General features: G+C 60.8%; 1 protein-coding gene across 4 annotated transcripts; it reads right to left on the bottom strand.

Annotated features, from left to right (window-relative positions):
- Nucleotides 1-1,204: 1,204 nt before the first annotated feature.
- On the bottom strand, nucleotides 1,205-23,273 carry PALM (paralemmin). Of its 4 annotated transcripts, none has more exons than XM_036890017.2 (9): nucleotides 23,063-23,272; nucleotides 13,329-13,380; nucleotides 12,998-13,078; nucleotides 12,747-12,877; nucleotides 11,156-11,318; nucleotides 9,646-9,667; nucleotides 8,650-8,709; nucleotides 6,288-6,419; nucleotides 1,205-3,078 (listed from the first exon to the last, which is right to left on the bottom strand). In XM_036890017.2, the coding sequence occupies exons 1-9, from the start codon at nucleotides 23,065-23,067 to the stop codon at nucleotides 2,549-2,551; spliced, it is 1,176 nt and encodes a 391-aa protein (XP_036745912.1). In that variant the 5' UTR covers nucleotides 23,068-23,272; the 3' UTR covers nucleotides 1,205-2,548. The 4 variants fall into 4 exon arrangements, with proteins under 4 accessions (XP_036745912.1, XP_057345573.1, XP_057345572.1 ...); XM_057489590.1 differs by lacking the exon at nucleotides 23,063-23,272 and adding an exon at nucleotides 22,131-22,150; XM_057489589.1 differs by lacking the exon at nucleotides 6,288-6,419 and having other exon boundaries at nucleotides 23,063-23,273.
- Nucleotides 23,274-25,094: the final 1,821 nt, after the last annotated feature.

Genomic DNA, 25,094 nt, shown 5'->3' with positions numbered 1-25,094 from the left:
CCGGCTTGCTAGTCCTGGGGGCTTTCAGCCGGTCCTGGGTTCAAATCCACTTGACCTCTTTGAGCCCATTCCTTCATCTGTGAAATGGGGATGTCACACGGCTTGGAAACTCCCCCTGTCCGTCCCTGCAGAGAGTACTGGACGGGGAGGCCGAAAGCACCAGAGATCATTGGCAGATGGGCAAGGCCCGGTCCATGGACAGATGGAGGAACTGCACCTTGAATTGGGCGGCGGGCCCTCCCAGGCGCCCAGGTGCGTCCAGCCTGCTTGCTGGTCAAGGCGACAGGAACCTGCCAGGGCCAAGGGAGCCCACAGTCTGTGGAGCAGTTGGGCCACGGGGCCCCTCAGTCAGTCTCTTTGGAGGGAACACGGGACTGGGCTCGGCCTTGAACGGGCCCTGGCTGTCCGTGGGGCCCTTTCTGAACCTTAGTCTCTTCTTCCATCAAACGGGCTCACAGCCTGCCCAGGATGGGAGGATTTAAGGACAGGTTGGGACAAAGGGTCCGGCCGAGAATTACAGCTTGAGTGTGCTACATATGCCCAGACCACCAAAACCTGGGGTGCATGGCCTCGCTGTTCCCCGCCGACACCCCGAGAAGTCCCTTCATCCCTGTCCTGCAGATGTGGGAACTGAGTCACAGGAAGCTTTGTGACCTGACAAAGGGGGGACAGCGTGACTTGACCCTGAGCCCCCCCATCTCATGCACTGCACCTTATACTGCTTCTATGGGGAAACCGAGGCCCAAAGCAGCGGAACTGCCCCAAGCTCACACTGTGAGGTGGAAGTGAAGAGGGCCGCCCCCACAGACATGCCCTCCGCTGTGCCCCATCTGTTTCCCGGGGGCTGAGGCTATCCGTGGGGCCCCTTCTATCTGGGCAGGGCGGGGGCTGAGTCTCCCAGCCAAAGGCTGGGTGGGCGGGGCACAGAACACGAGGGCACCCCAGGGAAAGAGAAAGCCAGTCCTGCCCCCTCGCCTCCAGGCCTTACCCGCCCAGGGGCTGCTCAGGTGCACACAGACGCAGGAGGGGCCTCAGTGGCGCCCCCACCCGTCGCACTAGGGCGAGCTGGAGAGGTGCCCGGGGGACGCCGACGGGAGAAGCCCGCTCCTGGGGCCTCCCTTTATAACTCGGCAGCCCTGGCAGGCCCCACCCCCGGGCCTGGCCGTGCCCTCCCTGCCCAGGTGAAATGCAAGAACTCCAGGACCCGGGCTGCTCACACTGTTTATTCGCTTCTCTGGAAAGGTCAGGAACGTGGGCCTCGTCACACAGAAAGCAGGGGGGCACAGGGGCACTGCAGCGAGGAGGAAGGGGTTCCCACAGCCAGGGTCACCTCAGGGGGGGCCTCTCCTCCCGCCAGGGGGCAGGGCCGAGCCCCAGGGGAGGGGCCGAGAGGGGGCCTGGCGGCCCACAGCCCACCCGTGAGAGGGTCCAAGGGGTGCACACAGATGCCCCTCGGCACACCAGGCATCAGCCGCCCCCAGGAGGGGGCCCTCACCCCTCACCCTCACAGTGAGCGGGGCAGGCTCATGGTGGGCTGGGTGGGAAGTGGGAGGGGGTTTCCTGCTGCAGCCCAAGGAAAGCTCCTGGCCGCCGACTGTGTGCCCCCCACTTCCCAGGGTGTGCCAAGCCCAGCACAATGGTCTGATCCCTGGGGTACGGTGGGGACACCCAGCACCCTGGTCCAAGCAGGCTGCGTAAGGGGCCGGGGGCAGCCCCCAGGGTCCCCAAATTAGCACCAGGAGGAAGGGGAGCCAGGGGGGTGGGAGTCAGGACCAGAAGCAGCCCCCGAGGCCCTGCCTTGGGCAGGGGCAACTCAAAGACCCCCGGCCCGCCCCGCCCAGGAGACAGCAAAGGACCACCAACCGCAGCTGAGTGGAGGCCGTGCCCCCTGGGCTTCCCCTCCCCAGGCTCCCTCATCCACCGGCCACGCCCCAGGAGAGCATGGGGGCAGGGACACGTCAGGCGTGGGGTGTCCAGGGGGGCCGTGCTCCACTCCCAGACCTGGAGCCTGGTCTGTGGCCAGGGCTCCCCAGAGAGGCACGGCCTCACACCAACCACCTTGATGGGGAGCCTCGCCTTTGGGGGCCAAGCAGGGGCCAAGCGGGCTCCTGGGACCCCCCGGCTCCCGGGATCCCTCTCCAGAGGGGATGGCAGGCTGTCCCCTCAGGGACCTCATTGGAGGCGGCAGGAAGGCACAGGGGGTGGCGGGCCGGCCTGAGGCTACATGCACCCCGGTCACCCCAGTCAGGGCCACTGTGGGCTGCAGCCACATCTGTGGAACTACCGGGACACGGTGGGGGGTGTCCCTCATTCAGGAAGAGCGGGTCTGGGTGTGTCTGTCTCCGACCAGGCGTAGGCCCACACTTGGGGTGTGTCAGGGCAGTGGTGGGTGGGGGGGACCCCTGTCCCTCTCTTCTCAGTGACCCTGTGGTAACATGACGTGTCCTGGGGCCTGTGATGGTGGGTGGAGGGTGGGCAGGCGCCAGGGGGCCGGGCTGGTGGGTGTCTGGTACGGAGGGCAGGGCCAGGGTCTGGGGGGCCGGGCGCCTCACATGATCGAGCAGCATTTACAGCGCTGTTTCTTCATGTCGAGGTCCTGGGGGTCGCTGGAGGAAACCTCGGGCCCCACCTGGTTCTCTTCCCTGGAGCCCGCTGTGGCGGGGGGCTCCGCCGCATTGCCGTTGGGTGGGGCCGGCTCCTTGGGCTCAGCCGCGTCCTCGATGACCAGCAGCTCTGCCGTGATGGTGTCCTGCAGCCCCAGCACCTTCTGGCTCTCAGCCTCGTCCTCCACGTTCTGGTAGCCCATGAAGATCATGGTGACCGGGGGCTCCTGGCCAGGCTGGATGCCCGGCGGGCCCGACGTGGCCTCACCCGGCTGTGCCTGCACTCCCGTGATCTCCCGCCTGGAAGGAGTGGTCCGCACGGCCTCCTTAGGCACCCCCCGGGTCTCCACTGCCCTGGCTGCGGACCCCGCCTCGCTCAGCGTGACCTCGTCTGCCTTGTGGATGAGTTCGTCCACCTCGGAGGAGCTCAGGGGTTGGATCCCGTTCTCCATCGTGCCATCCACGGCGTGGACCACTGGCAGGGGAAACAGAGAGAGAATGAGCTGGTTCCCAGAAAAGAGGGAAGGTCTGGCAAGGCTGTGAGCCCCACTCTGGGCTAAAAAGGAAATCATAACCCTAACTGCCCATTGAGAACCAACTGACTCTCTCAAAGCTCTGTTTTGGGATCTGTGGACACAGCCAAATAGGTACTCAGAGGAAAATGCATAAGCACAAAAGTGCTTGTTAGGAACCGAGAAAGACTGGAATGAATCGAAATGGGATCTTATTGTCTTGCATGCTGCAGCATTTCCATATTCCCTGGTAGGTGTGTTTATTTCCATTGCAAAGATGATGGAGTTCAGAGTAGGGAAGTAACTAGCCCAACGTCACACAGCCACCCAGGGCTGTGCTGTGCTCTCTCTTCCAGCCCAAGAGTGTTTCCCTTACGTGAGGAGTTGCAGAGGCCCTGATTTCCTCCTCCCTTGGGTTTATGTGGTTGATCTTGAATTAACATTTAGTCCATTCACCCAGTGTTTCCTATTTTCTTAGAAATGTCCTGAAGGCTCTGCATTTTCCTCTGAGTCCTGCTTTGGCTGCATCCCCTGGATTAGATTATGTCATTCTGTGTCAAGGGTAAATAGTTTATAATTTCCGTTTTGACTGATTGCCTGCCTCAAAGCCAACACTTACTTACAAGGATGTTTCTAGATTTTGGGGAGTAGCAGACAGTGGCTCAGGAACACAGAGTGAGAGATAAGCTTTATGACAGTCCTGACAACTGCCTCTGCAGCCCAGGGCATGGTCAGTTTCTGAAACTGCTCAACCTGTATTTGAAAAGAATGTGCATTCTCCATTGGGCAGAGGTTTATATGTGCAAGCAATCTGGTTAAATCGATTTTCCAAATCTAGCCAACTTCCCTCATCTGTGTCTCTCTGATCTGTCATTTTCTGAGCTGGTTGCAGTCTCTAAAGGCTGGAGTCCACCCCAGCAAAGTCCTAGAAACACACATGCCTGGCTGCTGGGGGATGGGAAAGGAACACACCAGGCACCCTAGGGACATCCTCCTCCTGGGCCAAGGGTCGGGGCTCCAGATCCTGGCTCCTCACCAGAAGAAAAAAATCCTCTCCACTTTCAGTTTCCAAAACCCTGGGGAGCAGAGTCCATACTTCAAGGCCTTGGGCTGGAGACTTGGGATTGGGGGTGGTGCACCCAGGTCACACAGAATCAAGCCAAATATTCCCCATTGTCCACTACCCCAAGATAGGAATCGGAGCCCTTGGCTGCCATGGAAATGGATCACCTTCCCATTGCTAAGCAACCGGAGTCCAGTCGGACAGGTCCTGGATCCCCAGGGCTGGGCCAGGCTGCGCTGAGAGGCCAAGGTGAGGAGTTTCTGTGAACACCGGCATCTCCTCTGCCCCTTGGCCCCATGAAGTCATTCTTGTCCTGGAGACAAGGCAGCTGGGACTTGCCCAGGGCCATGCAGTTGGAACCTGGGGCTGGGATTCCAACTGGGTCTATACCCCCAAACCTAGGCGGAGCTGGGCTGCAACAGGGCCCCCCTGGACAGCATCCTCGATGCCTCAGAAGCCTGAACAACCTCTAAGAATGTGAAGCTTTGGGAGTCAAAACCACAGTGAGATAGCATTTCACACCCACTAGGACAGCTATAATAACAATAATACCAAATAAAAGGACCATTACAAGTTTTGCTGAAGACATGGAACAATTGAGTCCCCGTGCACTGCAGTGGGATGTGAAATGGGGCAGCCGATGTAGAAAACACCCCAGCGGGTCCTCAAAAAGTTAGACATAGGGTCCCCATGTGACCCTTCTGGGTATCACTCAAAAGAAATGAAAACATACACCCACACAAAAACTTGTTCAGCAGCACAAAACCAAAGGGTCCGTCAACTGCCGGCTAGATACACAACGAGAACACCATGCAGCCGCGAAAGGAGTGATGCCCTGACATGCGCTACGCGTGGACAGGCCCTGAACACACAGTGCTGAGTGAGACACCAGACACACAAGGCCACACAGTGTGCGACCCCATTTTTGTGAAATGTCCACAACAGGCGAATCCACAAAGAGTGGGCTTGTGGGTGTCAGGCTGGACAGGAGGTGTAGAGTCACCAGGGTTTCTATTTAGGGAAGAAAATGTTCCAGCAACAGAAAGGGCGTGGTATATACACCATGGCAGATGTACCCAAACCCCCTGAACTGTACCCTGAATCGTGTGGGTGTTCTGGATCCTTTCACCCCCAACACCATTTCTTGCAGGGGCAGCATTTTCAGACCCACTAATAGGCGAATGTACTTTTTTAATGCCTTCTTAAAAGATACCTTGTATACTAAAGTGCTGTTTCCTTTTTGCATCATCATAGTAAATAGTGCCTAGAATGTCCTCTGCCCAGGATATATGCACGCTATCCCGTGGGCCATGCTGACAGAAAACACAAGGTTAAATCCAAAATGTTTATGAAATAGGCTAAATACTGATGGATGGCACAGTTTATTTGAAAGTTCTCCTTTAGTGAGTTTTATGGTATGTGAATCATATTGAGAGAGAGAGAGGGAGGGAGAGAGGGAGGGCGGGAGGAGAGGAGAGGCTGTCCCCTTCCCAGTAATCTCCCCCACCCTGTTCCCCTCCCAGTACCACAGGGAACCCTAAAAGCCAAATGGGATCTCATCACCGTGCCCCTGTTCACCCCACCAAGGCCTCACCCAGAGTCCCCTTCATTCCACATCAGCCCACCAGCTCCAGCAAACTCCATCCTGCCTCAGGGCCTTTGCATGTACGGTGGCCTCTGCCGGTGCACCGTTTCCCCATTGCTGAGCCTCCAAGAACTCTTGCTGGCCTCCTGGGGAGCCTCCCCTGGCCCCGTCCCCACCCTGTTAGACCCTCCTGCAGCCCCCTCTGTGTCTCTGGGGATTTTGTCCCCTGTGTCACACCGTCTTATTTACATCATTCGTGAGCTGCCCCAGACAGAGCAGAGTCCCACATGGGACTCCCAGAGACCAGCCTGGCACCTGGTGCTCAGCCCAGGCTCCAGGGCAGGTGCCTGGAGTGAACGAAGGGTGGGCTGCAGGTTCCGGACTGAAGGGCTTGGGAGCCAGCAGCGGGCAGCGGGGCATGGGCCCCGGGACCCAAACAGGACAGCGTTGTGTCCAATCAGGTTGTCTGATCTGGCTCAGGCCTGGGAAGGGGGCCAGGCAGGGTCGGGGCGGGGGTCGCGTACCTTTGGTCTCGTCCTCGTAGACCTTGATGCCCTGGGGGAGCGGCCCCCGGGGCAGCGAGGTGGTGCTGGCCAGCACCCGGGTCTCCCCGGTCACCTTGTCCTTCTCCACCGTGATCTCGACCGAATACATGGCTGGCACGAGAGGCGCGGGTTACACCACGACCGCCTGCCCACGTGCCCCAGGAGGCAGCCAAGCCAGGGATGGGGAGCCGGCAGCAAGAGCCAAGCAGCGGGGGTCCCTGGCCGCGGCCCCCACCCAGCGGCCCTCTGCGGCTCTGTGCTCAGCCCTGGACTCCCTCCTGGCCATCCCGCCCCGTCTGCAAAGCTCAGGACGTCCGGCCCCCTCAGGGCAGCAGTCACCGGCCCAGCCTTGCCCACAGTCACCGTGGTGTGACCGCTTGGCAGCTGGCTTTCTCCCCGCAGGGTCCCTGACCCCTGGCCCCCGGGCCCTGGAGTCTGTGCTCCACGCCTCTTCCTGGACTATTGAACTTAACCTCCCTGCCTCAACAGGACTGAAGAATTTTCCCTCTTGAAATGAACGGATGTCACCCAGCATCTTGCCCTGCCCTTTAGACCTCATTCCCACAAAACCCTGCAGGGAGACCACAGAGACCTCTCCCTGAAGTCCTGTATCCCACCCCTGCTCCCCCTGGGGTCCCACCGGGGCCCCCAAAGCAGCATGTCTGAGATCTCCAGTCTGCCCCCTGCACCAGCCTACCCTGTCTTCCCATTTATCACAGGGACAGAGTCGATTTTCTCTGTCTTCCACCCCCAGTCTGTCCATCTGAAAGTCCTGGGGGGCCTCGCCTTCAGAACACCAGTAGCTGCCCGCTTCTCCCCAACTGCGCCCCTGGGCGGGACGGACATTCACCCCACCACCTTCCCCCTATCCCCTCCCCTGGGCCCTGCCTCCCCCCATTGCCCCCCACCACCCTCCCCATCTCCCGCCTCCACCCTCTCCCCACCCCCAGCCCCCACTGACCCTCTTGGGCCAGGGTCCCCACCCTCTAACCCGACCCCTGCCCACTGCCCTCTCCATCCCCCTCTCCCCGCCCCCATTCGCCTCCACCCCGCACTGACCCCCCTGGACCAGCGGCCCCTCCGCGCGCGTTTCCCGGCACCGCCCACGTCCGTCCTCCCCGCGGCCGCCAGAGGGCGCATGTGAGCCCCGGGCCCAAGTCCCTGCTGCGCCCGCGGCCTCCGGCCCCGCGTCCCGGGGGTCAAGGCCCACGACCTGCTCCCGCGCCCCGTCGACTTCTCTCACCGAGCTCGTCCCACCCCATCAGCCTCTGGCTGCCCCTCCCAAACCAGGCCGGTGCTGCCCCCGGGCCTTGGCGCTGCCATGCCCCTCCCCGGGGGGCCCTCCCCTAACACCTGTAGTTGGGTCCTTGGGCTCCCCAAGTCCTCGGATTGGAATCGCCCCCGCCCAGCTTCCCACGCGCCACCTTGTCTTCTGAAGTTAATTGCATAGGCGCCACCCCATCAGCACGTTGGCCCCCCCCCAGGCTGCGACCCTCACGCCTGGCACACCCCAGGTGCTCAATAAGCGCTTGTCCAATTAACGAACGAATGTTCTTTAATTCCATGTCTGTACACAGCCTAACACCCCCACCTCCAGACACCGTTGGGCGGGTCGTGCACCGCGCAAGGGAACAAGCGAGTCACCTGGCCTCTGCGCTGGCTGGGGAGGGTCTAACAGGCGTGGGGACCCCAGGGAGAAGCAAACTTCCACCTCTGCCTCCTGCCTGACCCCGAAGGGGACCCCGGGCCTCTCGCTGCCGTCTCCCTTCCTGATGCGGTCGCAGCCTAGCCCGCGGCCCCCAGGGGATCCTCACTGCCTCCTGGTTTCCGGCCTCCCCAGCTCGTTCCAGCCGCGGCGGCGGCAGTAATGTCAGCTGTCACTCCGCCAGGCCCTGGGCCTGTGGTCCCTACAATCCCACTGCGCCCAAAGGAGCCCGGTCAGCCCTGCTCTGACTCTCCTGCTTCCTAGAAGCACTGAAATGCCCGCGATGGCTCGGTCACCTCCGGGGACAGGGCGCTCACTCCCTCTCCAGAAGCAGCCTCAGGACGTGGAGGAAGAAGGCCTCCCAGGGGGCGCAGGCAGGTGTGTGTGAGCACGTGTTCCCCCCCCACCGGGCCCCAGGAGAGCCACCATGCGAGGGCGCCCAGCCTCCAGGAAGCGGGGCCGCGTGTGATGGAGGTGCAAAGCAGAGGGGGCGCCCAGGCCCCACCCAGGCTCAGAGCCACGGCCTCCATCAGCTGCCCCCCGAAGCCATGTCGCCCCCACACACTGTGCCCTCCAGGTCAGACGTGGCCCAGGATAGCAGCTGGATGCGGGGGCCGAGGCCGGGGGCCGACCCACCTGCCTTCATCACGGTGGAGCATTCGACGGTCCTCAGTGGGGTGCTGGACACTCGCTTCTCTGTGGGTGAGGGGTGGAGAGGTGGGGGTCAGAGGAGAGAAGGTCATACAGCTCTCCCATATGCCCAGACACCTTCCCAGTTCCCTGGGCACCCCCCAACACTCATCCAGATACCTGGACCTTACCCGAACACACGCATGCACCAGACCCTTCCACACATGTATGTGTACCCAGAACCTCCAAACTCATACGGAATCCCTCTCCCTCCAAAAACACACACCAGCCCCACAGTCCATTCCCATGTCTTAGCCCAAATGTTTTTCAAAAGATCCCTGAGACCAACATGGATTTTTTTAATTATTAATTTTTAATTTCACAGTAAGACAGGGAGACACTCTCCTTATGAATAATTAACACAACAAATCAGGCCAAAGACACTTCCAGGCACCACCTCCAATCCCGGCCAGTGGCTCTCTCTCTGTGCCTTAGATATGGAACTAGACAGGTTAGACGAATGTTTTTAAAATATTTATATTAAATAACTTAAAACCCTTAATCCTTAAAATAATGAATAAACTATTCCATTTATAGTCAAACGTATATATTTAAATGTCACATACATTTGTGAAATATTTGCAAACAAAAGCCAGGTGGCCAAGGCCTGGCACCCTCTCCCCCGAAAGGACGGGGTTCAAGCCAAAGCCTCAGGACCCGGTTCCCAGCTCAGCCAGACACGGCCCACGGCCCTGCGAAGCTGTTTGCTCATCTGCGAGCAGGGGCGCAGCACTATCTCCACCCCAGGGATGTTGTGGAAATTAAGAGACATTAGGATGAGGGGCCAGGCCTGAGATGAGTGACCAGAACAAGTCATTGCTGCTGTCACTGCTGTTTATCAGCAATAGCTGCTACGTTCCAGCATCCCACCCCCCCAACACCACCATCCCCACTCCGATCACCAGAGCACGCCCAGGCCCCTCTGTCCCTCCAGAAGCCTACCTTTGGGCGTGCCCACCAGGGTCTGAAAGAAAGAACGAGATGGGTCAGGGGTGCCAGCGCCCCCCCTCCCACTGACCAGCAACCCCACCCGTGGGCTGGTCAGGAGAGGGCCCAGCTCAGCACCTGGCTCCCCCACCTCAAGTGCTGTCCCCTCCTGGACCCATGCCTGACACTCAGATAATGGCCCTGCCCTGCTCAGAAGGGTTCCTGGGCTCCCCAATGCCAGTGCTCCTGGAACAAAGTCGGACCCTTGCTGATGCCCCTCGGGGTCCGTGTCAGCAGACCCCTGCCCACAGGCCTCTCCTCCCTCCCCATTGCTGGCCTGCCTCCTGGACTCCTTAGTGTTCCTTGAACAAACTCTTGTCCCAGAGCCTTTGTGTGCAGTGTCCCTCCACCTGGAAGGCCCCAGACGTCCACTTGGCTGGCTCCTCACTCATCTCCCTGACACCCAATCCAAAGGTGCCTCCCATCACACCATGGTCCCTCAACTTCCTGCATTATTTACCCAGTCAGGATGTGGACACCATGAGGGCAGGGACTGCGCCAGCACACAGTCCATACTCAACCTCAGTGGGAGCCTCCTCTCATCCTGGGTCCATGCCTGGAGAACTCTTACTCAACCCTCAAAACCCATCTCCTCCGGGAAACCCGCCCAGCCCACCTATGAATCAGATACTCCCTCGGGGACTCTGCGGTGCCCTGGGCTTTCCCATCGCGGGCCCCACCGTCTCGCTGTTTGTGGTTGCCTGCCCACCCAACATGACTCCATGAGGCCAGGGCCTCAGCTTGCACCCTCCCTCTCTGCACAAAACAAGGCCATGGCAAGCCACAAGTGCAGGTCTGCTGGGCTCCAGACTGACAACATCAGAGGAGCCGTTGGGGAAGGATCTGGATGCACAGCGAAGATTTGGCCTTCCAAATGCTGGTAGTGCCCCATGCGCCTGCCCCAGTGTGAGATGCCCAGCTGTAACTCATCTGGGGTTGGGGAAACTAGCATGCACTTGGGAGAGGAGCTATGAGCCCCAAAGACAAAGGTGGTTGGAGATGCCCGAATCTGCTGTGACATACTGCAGCGATCACGGTACAGACATCAGACCCTAGAATCAATGGCTAAGTCCTATAAAGACCACTCCTCAGCTGTGTGTTCTTGAGCCAGTGTCTCAGCCTCTCTGGGCCTCCGTTTGTGTCTTCCACCAAATGGGGGAGAATGGCACATGTGACACCCATAAAGTACCCAGTAAAAGTAATAATACAGTCCCTACGTGTCAGCTCTCGTGTGCAGCACTTGCTGTCTGCTGAGTGGCGTGACCCTCTTGTCACCCCCAGCCTGTGCGTGCGTGCTCTTACGGAAGAGAAACGGAGGCCCAGAGAGGCGGAGCAACATGTACCAGGTCACAGGCTGGGACGTGGCAGGCGGGGATTCAAATGCAAGCCCTGGCTGTAAAATCTGCTCCCCCACCAGCGGGCCACAGACACGGAGGGCTCCCTGGGAAGCTCGGTGCCTCCTTACCTGCTGAGAACTCAGCAGCACCGCTGCCTTCTCGTCCTCCTTGGCTGGGCTCGGGGTTGGGGTGCGGGCTGGGGTGTGGGCCGGGCTCGGGGCCGCTGTGTCCTCCTTGGAGGTGGTCGGGAGTGCATCTGCGTTCTCCAGAACCTCAATCTCCTTCTCCAGCCTGGGCGGGGGCAGGGGGTGACAGCCACGCGTGGGCACTTCCGCACACCCAGCCCCACCCAGGCTCGGCTGCCGACTCTGGCGTTCCTAACACCTTGGAGGTGTTTCTCCTCATGCCCTCTCGTGATGGGGGAAACTGCAGCACAGAGCAGCGAATGCACAGCCAGCAAGCAGCACAGCCCCACCTGCCAGATCCCTGCACCGCTTGCTGCTTACATCTGTTTACTTCCAGCCCTATGTTCCACTCACATATGTTTACTTTTACGGGAAGTTTTATCTCTCTGGGGAAACTGGAAAACCTGTGTCACTTTCCAAGCATTAGCAGATAACAGGACACACAAACCCAGTGAAAACAAAACCGGATTTTAAATCCCATGCACACAATCACCCGCCTGACTGAGCACCAAGGGAAGGCTTGGGACAGACAGGGGATGTGTTGGCAGCCTGGGGGAGTCAAGCCTGGAGGGCTTCCTGAAAGAGGTGTCCAGGTATGTGCACTGAGCAGGCAAAATGCAGGTGGTAGAGCCACCAGAGGAGTGGGTTGCCCTGGGAGGGAGAAAGCCAAGGCCCCCAAAAGCACTGGAAGAATGCCAGACATACAGCAGTGCTCCAGCAAGGCCCCGCCCCATTCAGGCACTTGAGCTTGGCCCCCTCTACCCCCACTGCCCCAGGACTGCACCCAGCAGAGTGGGATGCAAAAAAGCCCATCTTGTCTAGCCCCCAGGGTCCAGTAATTCCCACTGACTCTGTCCTGAGGGCCCTTGACCTTCTGTTGGTCAGTCCCAGCTGTGTCTCTCTGCCTGAGCCCCTAACTCTGGCCAGGCACACAGTTCACAGGTGGGGAAACTGAGGCCCAGGGGAACCCCCCAGCTGACCCTTTTCCCCCTTTCTTCCAAAGTAAACACATCAGGGCAGGAACCCCGAGGCCCCCACGATGGGCCTGCCTCAGTCCCCCACCTCTTGGGGCTTCCTCGGCCAAGGGGACATTTGGAATTTTGGCCGTCACTTCCCTCCGGCCTGACCCTGCCGCCCTGGAGCTGAGCCTGGGCCTCCTGCCTGCCCGGAAACTTCAGGCCTTTTGTCCCAACCCAGGAGGTGGAGAGGGATGGTCACTTTCCCTGCAGGCCCCCTCCCCCAGGCTTCCTGCAGGCCCAGCTGCAGGCCTCTGTGGCCTCCCTTAGGACCCAGGGGCACAGCTCGCCAGCTGGGCCGGCGCCAGAAGGCCCCCAGGGAGGCCTCAGAGACTCAGGAATCCGCCCTGACCCCGCACCCGTCACGCACCTGCCCTGCTGGACGTCAGGAGAAGGAAGGGGTCGCAAGGGGCAGCCCACAGCACAGGGTGGCCACACACGCCTGCCTGCTGCCCCACCTGGGCGCAAACCGGGCTCATTCCTGCCGCACGCAGAGATGCCTAAGCCGCACCACCCACCTGGAGATGGACTCCTCCAGGACCCGGGCCTTCTGTTCGTCCTCTCGCATCTGCCTCCGCATGTCCCCGTCCCCCTCCGAGGCTGAGGATGGAGTTCCCTCCAACAGCCAGCGCTCCCGCAGCGCCTTGGACTGGGGAGTCAGGGATGGAGGTCAAAGTCCTTCGGGTCGGGGTCAGGGTCAGCTTGGCCTGCCCTCCCGCAGGGCCCTCCCGGTGGGCCACCCAGTGAGGCGGCCACGCCCACTCGCTACCTTCAGGTGCTGCAGCAGTCTCCGGTCGTCCTCCAGCTGGCGACGCTTGCTTTCCATCTCCGCCTGCCTCCTCCGCTTCTCCTGCGTGGCAAGGGCGGGTCAGGAGCAGGCCCCAGGCCAGAGGTGCCACCAGATCCTCCCCACTGGGCCACGTGGGTCCTGCTTCCTCTGCGAGGGCACCGTAGGACCCCCACCTGCCCCCTCTGCCCCCTATCCCCCCCTTTGCCCCATCCTGCCCCCATCCCCCCAGCCTGTCCCCCGCCCTCCCCATCCCACCCCCCACCCGGTCCCCTCCCACTGGCACACCACAGAGGGGCAAGGAGGCACTCACTGCAATGACCTGGAGCCGCTCCTGCTGGGACGTGGTCTCTGCCACCAGGACCCTGGGGGGTGCACACAAAGTCAAGCTGGGGTCCACCCCCTGCTTTCAGCAGATCCTGCATCCTCTGGCTGGGTGACCACAGCAGGCAATTTTGCTTCACCAACATTCCCTTCTATAAAGTGGGGCCCTTCCCCACCTGCCCAGAGGTGGTGCTGTCCTTGCCATCCAGCCTTATTACCTCTTTCATTCTCTTAACAAACCTGCCGCCTGCTCAGGGCAGGGCCAAAGGACAGGATGGGTGAGGCCCTGCCTGGAGACCCAGGAAGGGTTTGGGGAGGAGAGGGCATTGAGGCTGGGCCTTGAAGGATGCATAGGAGTTCACCAGCAATCAAAGGCTGGAGAAGAGTGCTTCGGGAAGAAGTGTGTTGCTTCGGACCAGGCAAGCCCCCTCCTCACCCTCCCAAGCACCTATTCTCCAGCCCTACAAGGGGTACCAGCCCCACCTCCCAAACCTTGGTCTTGGCAAAGTCACCGATGCTCTCCTGGGACTTCTGGTTCCTCTCACACTGGCCTCCCCTGGAGTCTCCCAGGAGCCCAGAAAGTTGCTGGGAGCCTCCCAAGGACACACAGCACAGTAGCAAAGCCGGAATTGAACCCAGCCTCCCTTTCTCACCAGCTAGTGTTTTTTGAGAACCCCCCAGCGTGGTTTTAGCCTTAAATGGTTTGCAATAGGGGCCTGATAAATGTCAGCGCTGTCAGACACACTTGGAGGGACAGAGCTTTGTGCTGTCGGGTTACAGGCCTTCCATGGGGGCGAACAGGAAGCCTGGGACACCCGGGCTATCATCCTTGCCCTCCCTCTGCTCTGCACCCCTCCCCACCTAGCAGGCAAGGGAAGAGCTTTCAAAACCTGAACCCTCCCTTCTGTGGTCTTGCTGGGTCCCAGGAAGCTGCACACAGTAAGTGCCGAGTAAAATGCTTGACCCGTTGAAGCCTTGGCCTACAAGGAGCTGAATAATAATGTGACAATGCAGGGGGTCCTTCTGATTCTCTGTCCCAAATCCAAGATGATCCCAGGGCGACTTTGGGAGACCCAGTATGCCCCACCCCTGTCTGCCCAAACCCCTTATCTTCACAGGGACTGAAATTACATACCATTATTTGGTTCTGCCGCCACCCCCAAAACCAACACCCCGTGGCCCTGAATCAGGGCCCAGAGCCACCCTGTGCCTCCAAAGACCCTCTGCCCTTTCTGGGCCTCAGTTCTCCATCTGCACAAACGGCTGGACTGGACATCCCAGCACTAAACCTTCCTGATATACTCCTTCCACCAGGCTCAGAAGGGAAACCAAGGCCCAAAGTCGTGCAGTGTGCTGAGTTCCCCACCCAGCAGCTGCTCCCGGTGCAGATCTATCTTGGGGCCTCAGTGCCCCAGCTGCCCGCCCCACTCAGGTTCAGTTTCCTGGCCTTGCACAGGCCTGCGAAGTCATCCGGCTCCCACGCCCCAGCCAGGTGACCCCACCCAGCTCTTCCCTTCCTGGTGGGCGGCACCTGCCCCGCCCCCCACCGTGACTCCCAGAGGCTCCATGGCAGCAGCCACACCCTGAGGCTTCCCTCTTACCGTCCTCAGGGAGGTTGGCTTCAGCAGGGTGGAGTTCAGTTAAGGCTTGATCCAGCTATCTGGCCAGGAGGCCCTTCCTGAAGGACCCGATCAGCTAGATTTCTGGGTCTACCCCATGCCTCTGTGCTCCCTGTGGCATGGACCCTCACTTCTTGCAAACCCCACACCCTCCCATCTGCCCAGCCCAGGCCTCTACCATCACCTGTCACCTCCCTGGCTCCTGACAGTCCCCTCTCCACACCACAGCCAGAGGCAATTTCTCAAAACAAGCAGCAGAACCAGTCTTAAATCTCCCTGGCCCCACCACCTCTCACTCACTCTGTTTCAGCCACCAAGACCTTCTGGCTGCACCTTGACAGCACCGAGCTCATTTCTCCCTCTGGGCCTTTGCACACCTCTTCCCTTTGCCTGGTATGCTCTTCCCATAACAGGACACCAAAGCCCAGAGAGGGCAAATCACTTGCCCAAAGTCACACAGCTAGGAAGTGGCAGAGCTGGATTGCAACCACAACTCCCCGGCCACACAACAGGCCTTCCCTTTTCACAGCTCGTATGTGGCCTCCAGGGACATACCCAGGAAGGAGGGGAGGGGCACATGGCAGATGAGACCCCAGCGCACACAGGTCCATATGGAGCAGAGGCACCAGCTGCCTATTGCCGGGACTCCACCCGGCCAGCAGTTTGCCATTCAGGCCGGACGCAGGGACAGCTGTGTGGCCAGCCTGCCAGGCCGGAGACAACAAGGCGGGCTGTGTCCTCGCTTGGGCAGCCTGTCCCTGCCGCCAGAGGCAGGGCAGGGGAAGGTCAGACAGGCATAGTGAAGGGAGGCACAGCCCAGGAGGAGAATTCCCATCCCTCCCCATCCAGGTCCCTGTCACCTCCCTGGCCCCCGACAGTCCCCTCTCCACCCCACAGCCCAAGGGGCGCTCGCTGCGCGCTCTTCTCCTGCTCTGTTCTCCAGGCCTGGGGGCGCCGGAGCCGCCCCGCCCTGTCCCCGGCGCCGCAGCGAGGGTGATGGATGGCGGGGCCCGCTGGAGGCGGTCGTCCTGGCAACCGCGCCATCCCCATGACAACGCAGAGGCCCAGCTCGCGGGGGTGGGGCCGGCGCGGAGCATCTCCGCCCCCGGCCAGGCGCTCGGAGGGTGAGGGGCTTCCCACCCTGGGTCTCCGGGGCTGCCCAGGGAGCGGGGCTTCAAGGGAGAACGGGGTCTTCCCCACCCCTGATGCTGGGGTGGCTCCTCCGTTCTGGGTTCAGGGGCGCCAGACCAGGGGAGGGGCTTCTGTCAGGGAGGGTCTGGCCTCGCCCCTGGCGCCAGGTGGCCAACGTCAAGCCGAGACTACTCTGCGTCATGCATCCGAAAAACAAAGCCAAGTACGACAGTAGGACCCTAATAACATTCCTGGGCTCACCGTCTTCCGCCGCGGGTCTCAGCCCCACTTGACAAGAGGGGAAACTGAGGCTGCAGTGGGTGGTTCTGTGCACGACATTCGCCCACCGTCACCCTCCTGACCGTGCTGCGGGGCGGGGGGTGGCGGCGCCTGTTTCCTGGGCGGATGAAACGAACAGACTGAATGAATGAGCCTGGGACCGGGACCCAGGCGGGAGCCCTCAGGAGCGCGCGGGGCGCAGCGTCTCCCTGAGGTCCGGCGGGGGGCGGTGCGGGGGCTGAGACGCCCCCTGCTGCTCCGTGAGGGGAACAAAGGCCAGATCACAAAAGATCTTACGTGCTGGGCAGAGAAGGCTGAGTTTGGGCTAAAATGCACCCGGAGGGTTCCAGCGCTGGCAGCCGCTGCCCGCGGGCTATGTGACCCGAGGCAAGTCGCTCGCGTCTCTGAGCGTCCACCGGCTCCTCTTGGGCACCGCGCCACAGCCCGCAGCTGCTCGTGGGGGTGCACGCCCTCCCCCCCGACGCCCACCTCCAGCGCAGACTCCCGTCCCTGCGCGATTATTTTTACGGCGCTTGGAGCAAATTCTAGGCTCGATTGGAAATGTAGGCGGCTTGGGACTCGGCGAGGGCGTCGGCTGCGAGGCGTGAGATAATCTGAATCCAGGAATGAGCTAATGAGGCCCAAACGCCGCGAGCCCCGCGGAGGCTTCAGCTTCGTCGGGCGTTTCTTTTTCAGAGGCCCAGAGAGGTTACGCAACCGACCCAAGGTCACCCAGGGGGCAGGACGGGCAGGTGGGAGGCGCGAGGCGGGCGGGGGCGTCGCCCTTGTCCCTCCAAGGCCGCCCGCCCCGGGCAGCTCCAGCCGGAATGAGGGGTCCCGGCCCAGGCAGGCGCACAGCCCAGAGCCCGGAACATTCCAGTGCTAATTGAAAGGAAACGGCTGACAACGGCCTTGGCCCCGGGACTGGGGGACAGTCACGGGGCTGGGAGGTGCGGTGGAAGAGGGGGCCCCGTGGCCCCTTCCCCCACCGGGTGGGGGATGGAGGAGCGGCGATTCCAGCGGTGGTTCCGGCTGCCCCTGGAACCTCTGCCTCTCTAAACCCCACTATCTTCCTCCCTCCAAACCCACCTCAGCCGCGAAGCCCCTCACCCTTCAGGGGCTCCCTGCCTTTCCCCTTCTCTCCTCTACCTCCAAGCTCAGCTCAAGCACAGCCACCTCTTCCAGGAAGCCTTCCTGGGTCTCCTCCCCATATCAGGAAGGAATTCTGTTCCTCCCAGCCCCTCCGCACTCAGCATGGATGGCCGCCAGGACCACTACCATCACCCATGAGGCATGCACACTCCTTCTAGAAGGCTCAAGGCAGAGAGGCAGCACCCCCACAGTGGAGTCACATCAGAGCAGGCCACAGACCCAGGGCAGTGAGCCTATTAACCTGGGCTGGGGAGGGGGAAGAGCCGGACCCTGCCCCAGGCCCTTAGGAAGAGCATTGCTCTGTGGATAGGGACACTGGGTTGGGACCTTCTCCAGCTTCAGGTGAGCCGGGGTCTCCAGGCAAATCCAGCTGCAGAGACCAGCCCACAAGACCCATAGTCCCCCCCTTATTCCTCTCTAGCCACACACATAACAGGCACGCCTCCACCCCACCCCAGGGCCTCTGCACTGGCTGTGGCCCCACCTAGTGCACCCCCGCAGCGGGGCCCCCACAACCCAACTCCCTCCGGCCTTTCCTCGGATGTAGCCTCCCCATTGAGGCCGCCTCTGGCCTCCCCAATTAAGTTCTGCTCCAGCCCCCAGCACTCATCAACACACAGCACCCTTTCCATTTTGAGAGGAGGTCCCACACAAGGGTCCCCGCCTCTTGTTACACTCTTGCCACCCCTGTGGACCACCAGTCCTGTGACCACTGCCTTTTTTTTTTTTTTTAAGAATCTCATGTCATATCTTACACTTATTTGCAATAGGATCTGGGGCTCCTCACATCCCACAGACGGCAAGGGACCACCCCCACTACATCAGATGTGTCTGTACAAATTAGTGTACTGTATGCAACAACCCAAAGGCCACCAGCGGATGACTGGACACACACACGTGTCCACCCACACACAGAGCATAACTCAGCCACAAAAAAAGGAGCGGAGCCCTGCCATGCGCTTCACGTGGACAGACCCTGAACACACGGCGCTCGGTGTTCGCCAGACACACAAGGCCCATGAGGCATGTGACCCCATGTCTGTGACACGTCCACCACAGGCGAAGCCACAGACAGACTGTGGGTTTGTGGTTATCAGGGGCTGGGGAGAGGGTGGGCGTGACTGCTTATGAGGATGGGGTTTCTTCTGGGGACATGTTCTGAAACTAGAGGTAATGGTTGTACAATTCTGTGAATGTCCTGAAACCTACTGAATTGTGCACTTTAAATGGGTGGATTGTGTAGTGTGCAATTTATCTCAATAAAGCTAATAAAAACAAATGTGTACAAACATATGGCAGAAATCATAAGGGCCAAGCTGGAGCCAGAGCTGGGGGCCTGCCCACCCCATGGGGCATTGGAAGATTCTGCTGGCCCTGCCCTGGGGCTGTCCGTGGTCAGAAGAATTTGCACATAAACCAGCCAGGAATTCTTCTTGCTCCACGACAGGTGTTCCCAGAAGCCCACCACCAAGCACCTGCCCTCACTGAGCCCACCCCACCACTCTCCTTTGGTCCATCCAGCCTGCCCTCACTGGCCTTCCACAGGCCTGGCTGGGGATCCACCTCCCGATCCCCAGCCCACCCCTGACCATGGGCTCTGATTCCCTGAATTCCTGCTTGAGACCCTTGGCCAGACAGACACCCTAGCTCCTCAGACACCAAGACCTCCACTCAGACACCCCATGTGGCACGGAGACCCTTTAGCAGAATGACCAGGGCTCCTCCTAGCCTCCTGGCGCATCCAGGGACTGGGCCTTCTGTCCCTGTGGGCAGCTCGGATCACCACGAAGTTCTGAAGCCCACCCAGACACCGGGTCCTGCCCACCCGCTCACCCCCGGCTCCTCTCTCCAAGCTGCCTCCACGGCCCCTGTCTAGGCTGAGCCCTGAGCTGCTCCTCGTCTGCTCAGGCACCATCACGGCTCCCCATGGCTCCCCAGCTGGGCACCCCAAGCCCGGCAGGACCCAAAAGAGTCCTCCCTTCTCCCAGCGCTCTCCCCTCCAGGCCTTTGCATGGGCCGGTTTCCCCACCAGGTGCACCTTCTGCCTGCCTGGTTAAACCCTTAAATATCTTTCACAGAAAAGCACCAGGATACCTTTCCCCCACCCCAAAGACCCTCCATGGGCTTCCCCAGACCCTTCTCATTCCACGCTGGGCTAGGATGGTCAGCAGAGAGCATCTGTTAAATGGACAGATGCCAGGCTTCGTGGGTGGAGAAAGGATGCAAGGAAATAGTCCCAGGCTTGGAAAAGGATGATGTGATTTTTTCAAAGAACATCAACCCCCTTTCCAGCACCAAATTCTGACACCCTTAAGGAAGGGTCTCACCATGGGCTGTGGGTGATACAGGGTCCAAGTCCATACACCATACAGCACCCATCCTCCCACCCCAGTGCCGCTGGGTAGGCTCACATCCCCATTCACCAGATGTGAAAAGTGAGGCCCAGCGTAGGTGAGTAACATGCTCAGTGTCTCACGGGGAGTCAGGACTCCCCCTCTCCCTGCTCCACTCCAAAATCAGCAGTCACAAAGAAAGTCCCCGGGGTGGGGGAAGATGCAGGGCATGTGCCCCAGGCACCCAACCACAACCAGGCCACCTTCCATGTGGTCCAGTAGATCAACCAGAGAGAAAAGCTGATGTCATGAGATTCTTAAAGCTGATGTCAGAATTTGGAGGACCCTAGATCTAGCCGGTGGGACACAGGAAGGTACAAAGATCCCCTCTCACCCCTGACCCTAGCAGCTAAGAGAGTCACCCAGGAGTGAATCCCAGCTGTGTGGCCTCAGGTGTGTCACGTCACATCTCTGAGCCTCAGTTTCCCCACCTCCCAGGGCTGCTGTAAGGATCCAGTGAGTTCAGGCAGACAAAACGCTCAGAATAGGGCCAGGTACTGAGCAAGGGCTCAATGAGTGATTGTTCAGTAAACAGATCAGGCCGTCTGTTCTGCTCAGACCCCTTCCTGCGCTCTTGCTGCGGCTTCCAGGATGGTCTTCCCTTCCAATCCACTCACTGTTTCAATCAAACCCCCTTGTTTTAGAAGGACATGTTACATTTTTACCAATGAGAGAACCAGGAGCCACTGCCACAAACATCAGAGTAAAAACATTTGAAAAAAATAGATACAATGAAAATAAAAGCATGTTATTAAATTCAATTATCACTAGATACTGTTGCCTCTTAACTGACTCTGCCTTTCATTAAAAAGGGAGATTAGCAAGTCTGAAAGAGGCGTTAAAATCCTAGTTGCACCCAGTTCAGACTTTCTCCTTGAAAATGTCCAGGCCTGAGAACCGGGAAGGAATACGGGTAAGTCCTGCCTGACCCAGCTCTGCTCTCCTACCACCCCCAGGTCCCAACATTGCTCTCACCCAGGGCAGGGGTTTGGGCATCTCAGAATGGCTGTTCCAAGCTAAAATACCCTCATTTTACTAGCCAGACTCTGAGGTTCCCAGAGGGGCAGTGCCTCGCCCAGGGTCATATAGCAAATCCTCCCAGAGCCCGATTCACACCCACCCAGCTCCAGAGGGGTGTGCCCCACCCCCGCCCTTCCCAGGAGTGTCTTGTCATTGTGCCATCCCCCATCCTTGTCCCAACTCTGTAGCATCAGACCCCCTCACCCCCAGGGAGTGAGTTACTGGCCAGATTTTGCTAAATCCTTATATTCTTAAATTCACAAAAATTACTTTAACCCTTACAATAACAAAATTGTGACAAATTCTCAAATGCATTTTTAAAAGAAACTTCCCAGCACCACCATAAGCCATGACCATCTTCCATGACTCTGATGGCAAAAATCCATGGAAACGGAAGGAGGTGAGCAGTTCCGTTCTAGCATCTGTTGCCTCTGTGCCTGGAGCCTGTTCCTGCCCTCTTGGAAGAGGAGGATGAACAAGGGGCTGCACCAGATGGGGCCTCTCCCCACCACCCATCGTCCACCCAAGCACCAGAACATAGACTTTCTCTCTTGGCTAGCAGGCTGGTGAACACCGAGTCCTGCCTGGCATCTGCATCCAGAGAGGCCAGTGATCACCTAAGAGGGGTCCTTGGCACTATATGTGACCCATGACCAAGAAGCCCTGGGGGAGGGGGCCACAGTGAGCACCCAGGGGCTTTCCTTGTGCTGTGTGACCCTGGGGCAGTGGCTGCCCCTCTCTGGGCCTCAGAATCACCACTGAGAATGAAAGAGGTGGCACGAAAGGAAACAATGGGATCCAGCCAGAACACCCCCTCACTCCTCTGCTCTGGGTGGGAGGGCATTCTCCTTGATTTTCAACCCACTCCCCCCAAGCAGCCCCCTCCCATGCCACACCCTGTCCAGGGCCTGCTGTCAGGAGGCCCAGAGGCCCCCTCGGGCCCAGGGACCAGAGCAGATAAACAAACGGGGAATGAAGCACAGACACGTCCAGATCTGGCTCCCCTGAGCCCCTGGCTGGGCTCCCGGGGCTGGGTGGGGGAGCGGGCTGGGCCTTTGGGTTTTCAAAAGCAGAGGACATCGGGTGTTGCCTTCCTGGGAGGGCGTGGTGGGTCACGGGTGAATCCCTGGGGGAAAGTTGACAGCTCGGAAAACACACCCAGGGGAAGGGGAGCCGGCAGGGTGGGCTGGCTGGACTTCCATGTCCCGGCCTCTGGCAGGGGTGGGGACCGGGCCCAACTTGGGGCAGCTGCTGGCCCCAGCCCAGGTGGGCCGGCTGCCGGGACCCTAGACACCCACTTCCCAGCCCCCAGCCCAGGTAAACACGTCTCCCAGTGCCCACCTGTGGGAGTGGGGGCGTGGGGATACTCTGGCTCCAGGAAGAGAGGCCTTGGTGTCTGAGATGGCCGTGTGTATGCACGCCCACCCGGCGGCACCTGTTTCGGCAAGAACCCTCCCCTGCTCCTCATTAACCCCACCCAGACCCACTCACCCACCCCATTTGCACCCTGGCGAGAGGACTCCTGCGTCCACCATTCAGGACCCCATCGTAGGGACACTGTCCCTGGGAGGGGGTCAGAACCAAACTCCCCTGATGAAAGCACCTGGACCCCCCGTCTCACACACCTCGCAGACCCAGAAGCCCGGAATGAAGCCCCCTCCTTCGGGCAGTACCTCCGGCCTTAGCAGGGGCCCGGACAGCACTTGGGGACTTGGGGAGGGCGGCCGGGCGCGCGTCCAGGGCGCAGCGAGCAGCGAGCTGAGAGGGTGCGGGTGGCAGCCGAGCTAAGGGCCGGTCCGGTGCAACGGGGAGGGGCCGCTCCGTCACCCCCGGGCGCAGGCTCGGGGGGCCCACAGGTGGCCGACGGCCGTGGCTAAGCCCAGGGGGGCGCGGGGGGAGACACGGGCCGCCCCCCGCCGCCGCCTCCGAGTCCCCGTGAGCCGTGGGCCGCCGGGGTCGGGCAGGCGGGAGGCCGCAGGGCGGGGGCGGCCCGGCCCGATCCCTCGGCGGCTGGGCTGGGGTCCAGGAAGCCCCTCGCCCCCTGCCTCTCCGCGCGGCCACGGCGACGCCCCGCGTGGGGAATGCACCCCCCCTCCCGCGGCCCCTGCGGCCCCCGCGCGCCCACTCACTCCATGTCCCCGCCGAGGTCCGGGCGGGGCGGCGGTGCTGGGCGGGCGCGGGCGGCGGGGGCGGCGGGGCCCTGCAGCTAAGGCCGCGCGGGCGGCGGCACCGGCTCGGGCATCGCCCCGCGCGCGGCTGTTTATTGTCCGGGCGGCGGCGGCGCGGGGGGTGGGCTGGGCGCGCGCGTCTCCGCCGCCGCCACCGCGCTCCTCGCTCGCGTCCCCGCCCCGCGCCGCCGCCCCGCGTGCGCCTCCTGCCGGCCGCCGCCGCGGGTGCCCAGCAGCGCGCTCGACCCGCCGCCCGGGCCCGGAGGGCGCGCCCCGGAGGAGGGGGTGCGCGGGGTCCCGCCCGCCGCGGCTCCTGGTCCAGAGCGAGGGCGCACGGGGACGGGCAGCCCGGGCGAAGGACGGGTGGGACCGCGGGGAGGGGGTCCGGGAGGGGCCGGTCACGGGAATACGTGGAGGGGAGCCCCCGGGTGCGGGGCCCGGGGCGCCGGCCCGAGCCGGGCCTATCTGGGGAGCAGTAACAGCCCCGCGGCCGCCGCTGATGCTGCCCGGCGCTTGCTGTACCCGCGGCCGGTCCCGCGGAGCTGGGTGCACAGCCCCCGCCGCACACCTGCAGACCCGGGTGGCCTGAGCGGGCAGGGAGCGCCCCGCCGTTGTCCTGAGGGCCCTGGGGGGCCACTGCAGACCTCAGAGAGGCAGAGGGACCAACCCTCGTTTTTGTGAGGGCATCTTCAGCTGCCAGGTGTGGAAGGCAGGCGTGAGGCCGAACCGGACCCCAGATCTGGGCTGAGGCTGCACCAGATTGAGATGGTTGGGTTCTGGATGGTTTTTGAAGGGGCAGCCTTTGAACGGGGCGTAGGATGACAGCCATCGGGGTGCCCCTCTCCAGCCTGAGGCTCTGGAAGGACACACTGACATCCACAGGGTTGGGGGGTGACAAGGGGTGACACTGTGTGGGTAGCCAGGCACTCAGGTTGGAGTTCAGGGCAAAGCCCCACCTGGGGTCCAGGCTGGGGTTCCCCTTGACTCCCCACGGTCTACCTTGAGTCCTTCATGCTGCACATATCACCGTGTGGCTCCCACTTGCCTGCCAACGTGCAGACAGTGGACCCCACCTCCTGGGTTCCTATAAGAACGCGAGTCACTGGCCCCTAGCTAGCCCTCCGGGGTCTGGGGGTTGGCAGGAGAGGGGGATCCTTCCAGGTATCTTGGTTTTCCTATACAGTGGCTGTACTTGGCAGGTGCTGCACACCTAGCTGTGTGTGTAAGGGGAGAGCTGTGTGAAGCTCTGCATGCTGCCCGCATTGGGGGTGGCACTGCCGTCTCCTTTATGACCCTCCACACCCTGTCTTTACCAGGAACGCGCATTCATTTAGCACTAAAATCTGAGACCAATCAGCAAGCACAGAACAAGCAAAAAGACCCTGAGAAACATTGCACCCGGATTCGGTGCCGGCTCAGCTCCGCACATGCTGTGTGACCCTGGGTCTGCTTCTGAACCTCTCTGGGCCTCACTTCCCCTCCTCCCAGGGTTGCCGGGAAGTTTCACGGAGAGCGTAAACACAAAGGGCTTGGGAACAGGGCCCAGCACATACTAGCTCAGGGTTTGGCAAACCTTTTCAGTAAAAGGCCAGGGAGTAAATATTTTCGGCATTGCAAACCAGATGGTCTGTGTCTCAACGACTCGGCTCTGCCATAGCAGTGAGAAAGCAGCCAGAGGCATAAGGAAACTGCATCCTTGTGGCTGTGCGCCAATAAAACTTTATTTACAAAACAGGCGCTGGGCCGGATTTGACTCCCTGCCACTATGCTAGGAGCTCAGCAAAAGCGAGCTGTGAGTGGTTCTGTGTCCATTCAGTTCAAAAAGATTTGTTGAGCACCTACTGTGTGCTTGGCACTGCTAGGAGGAGGAGGGGTGGTGATGGAGAGGGGCTGCTGGGGGCATTTCTGTCCATCCCCATACATAATGCGCATCCTCCTTGTCCAGCCCAAACTCCCCAGGGCAGCTCAAACACCAAAGTCCTCCACGAGGCTC

This window comes from Manis pentadactyla, chromosome 12, assembly GCF_030020395.1.
Source record: "Manis pentadactyla isolate mManPen7 chromosome 12, mManPen7.hap1, whole genome shotgun sequence".
In the NCBI taxonomy this organism is placed as follows: domain Eukaryota; kingdom Metazoa; phylum Chordata; class Mammalia; order Pholidota; family Manidae; genus Manis; species Manis pentadactyla.
Note: the sequence above shows the minus strand (reverse complement) of the source record. Positions and strands in the feature narration are given on the sequence as shown.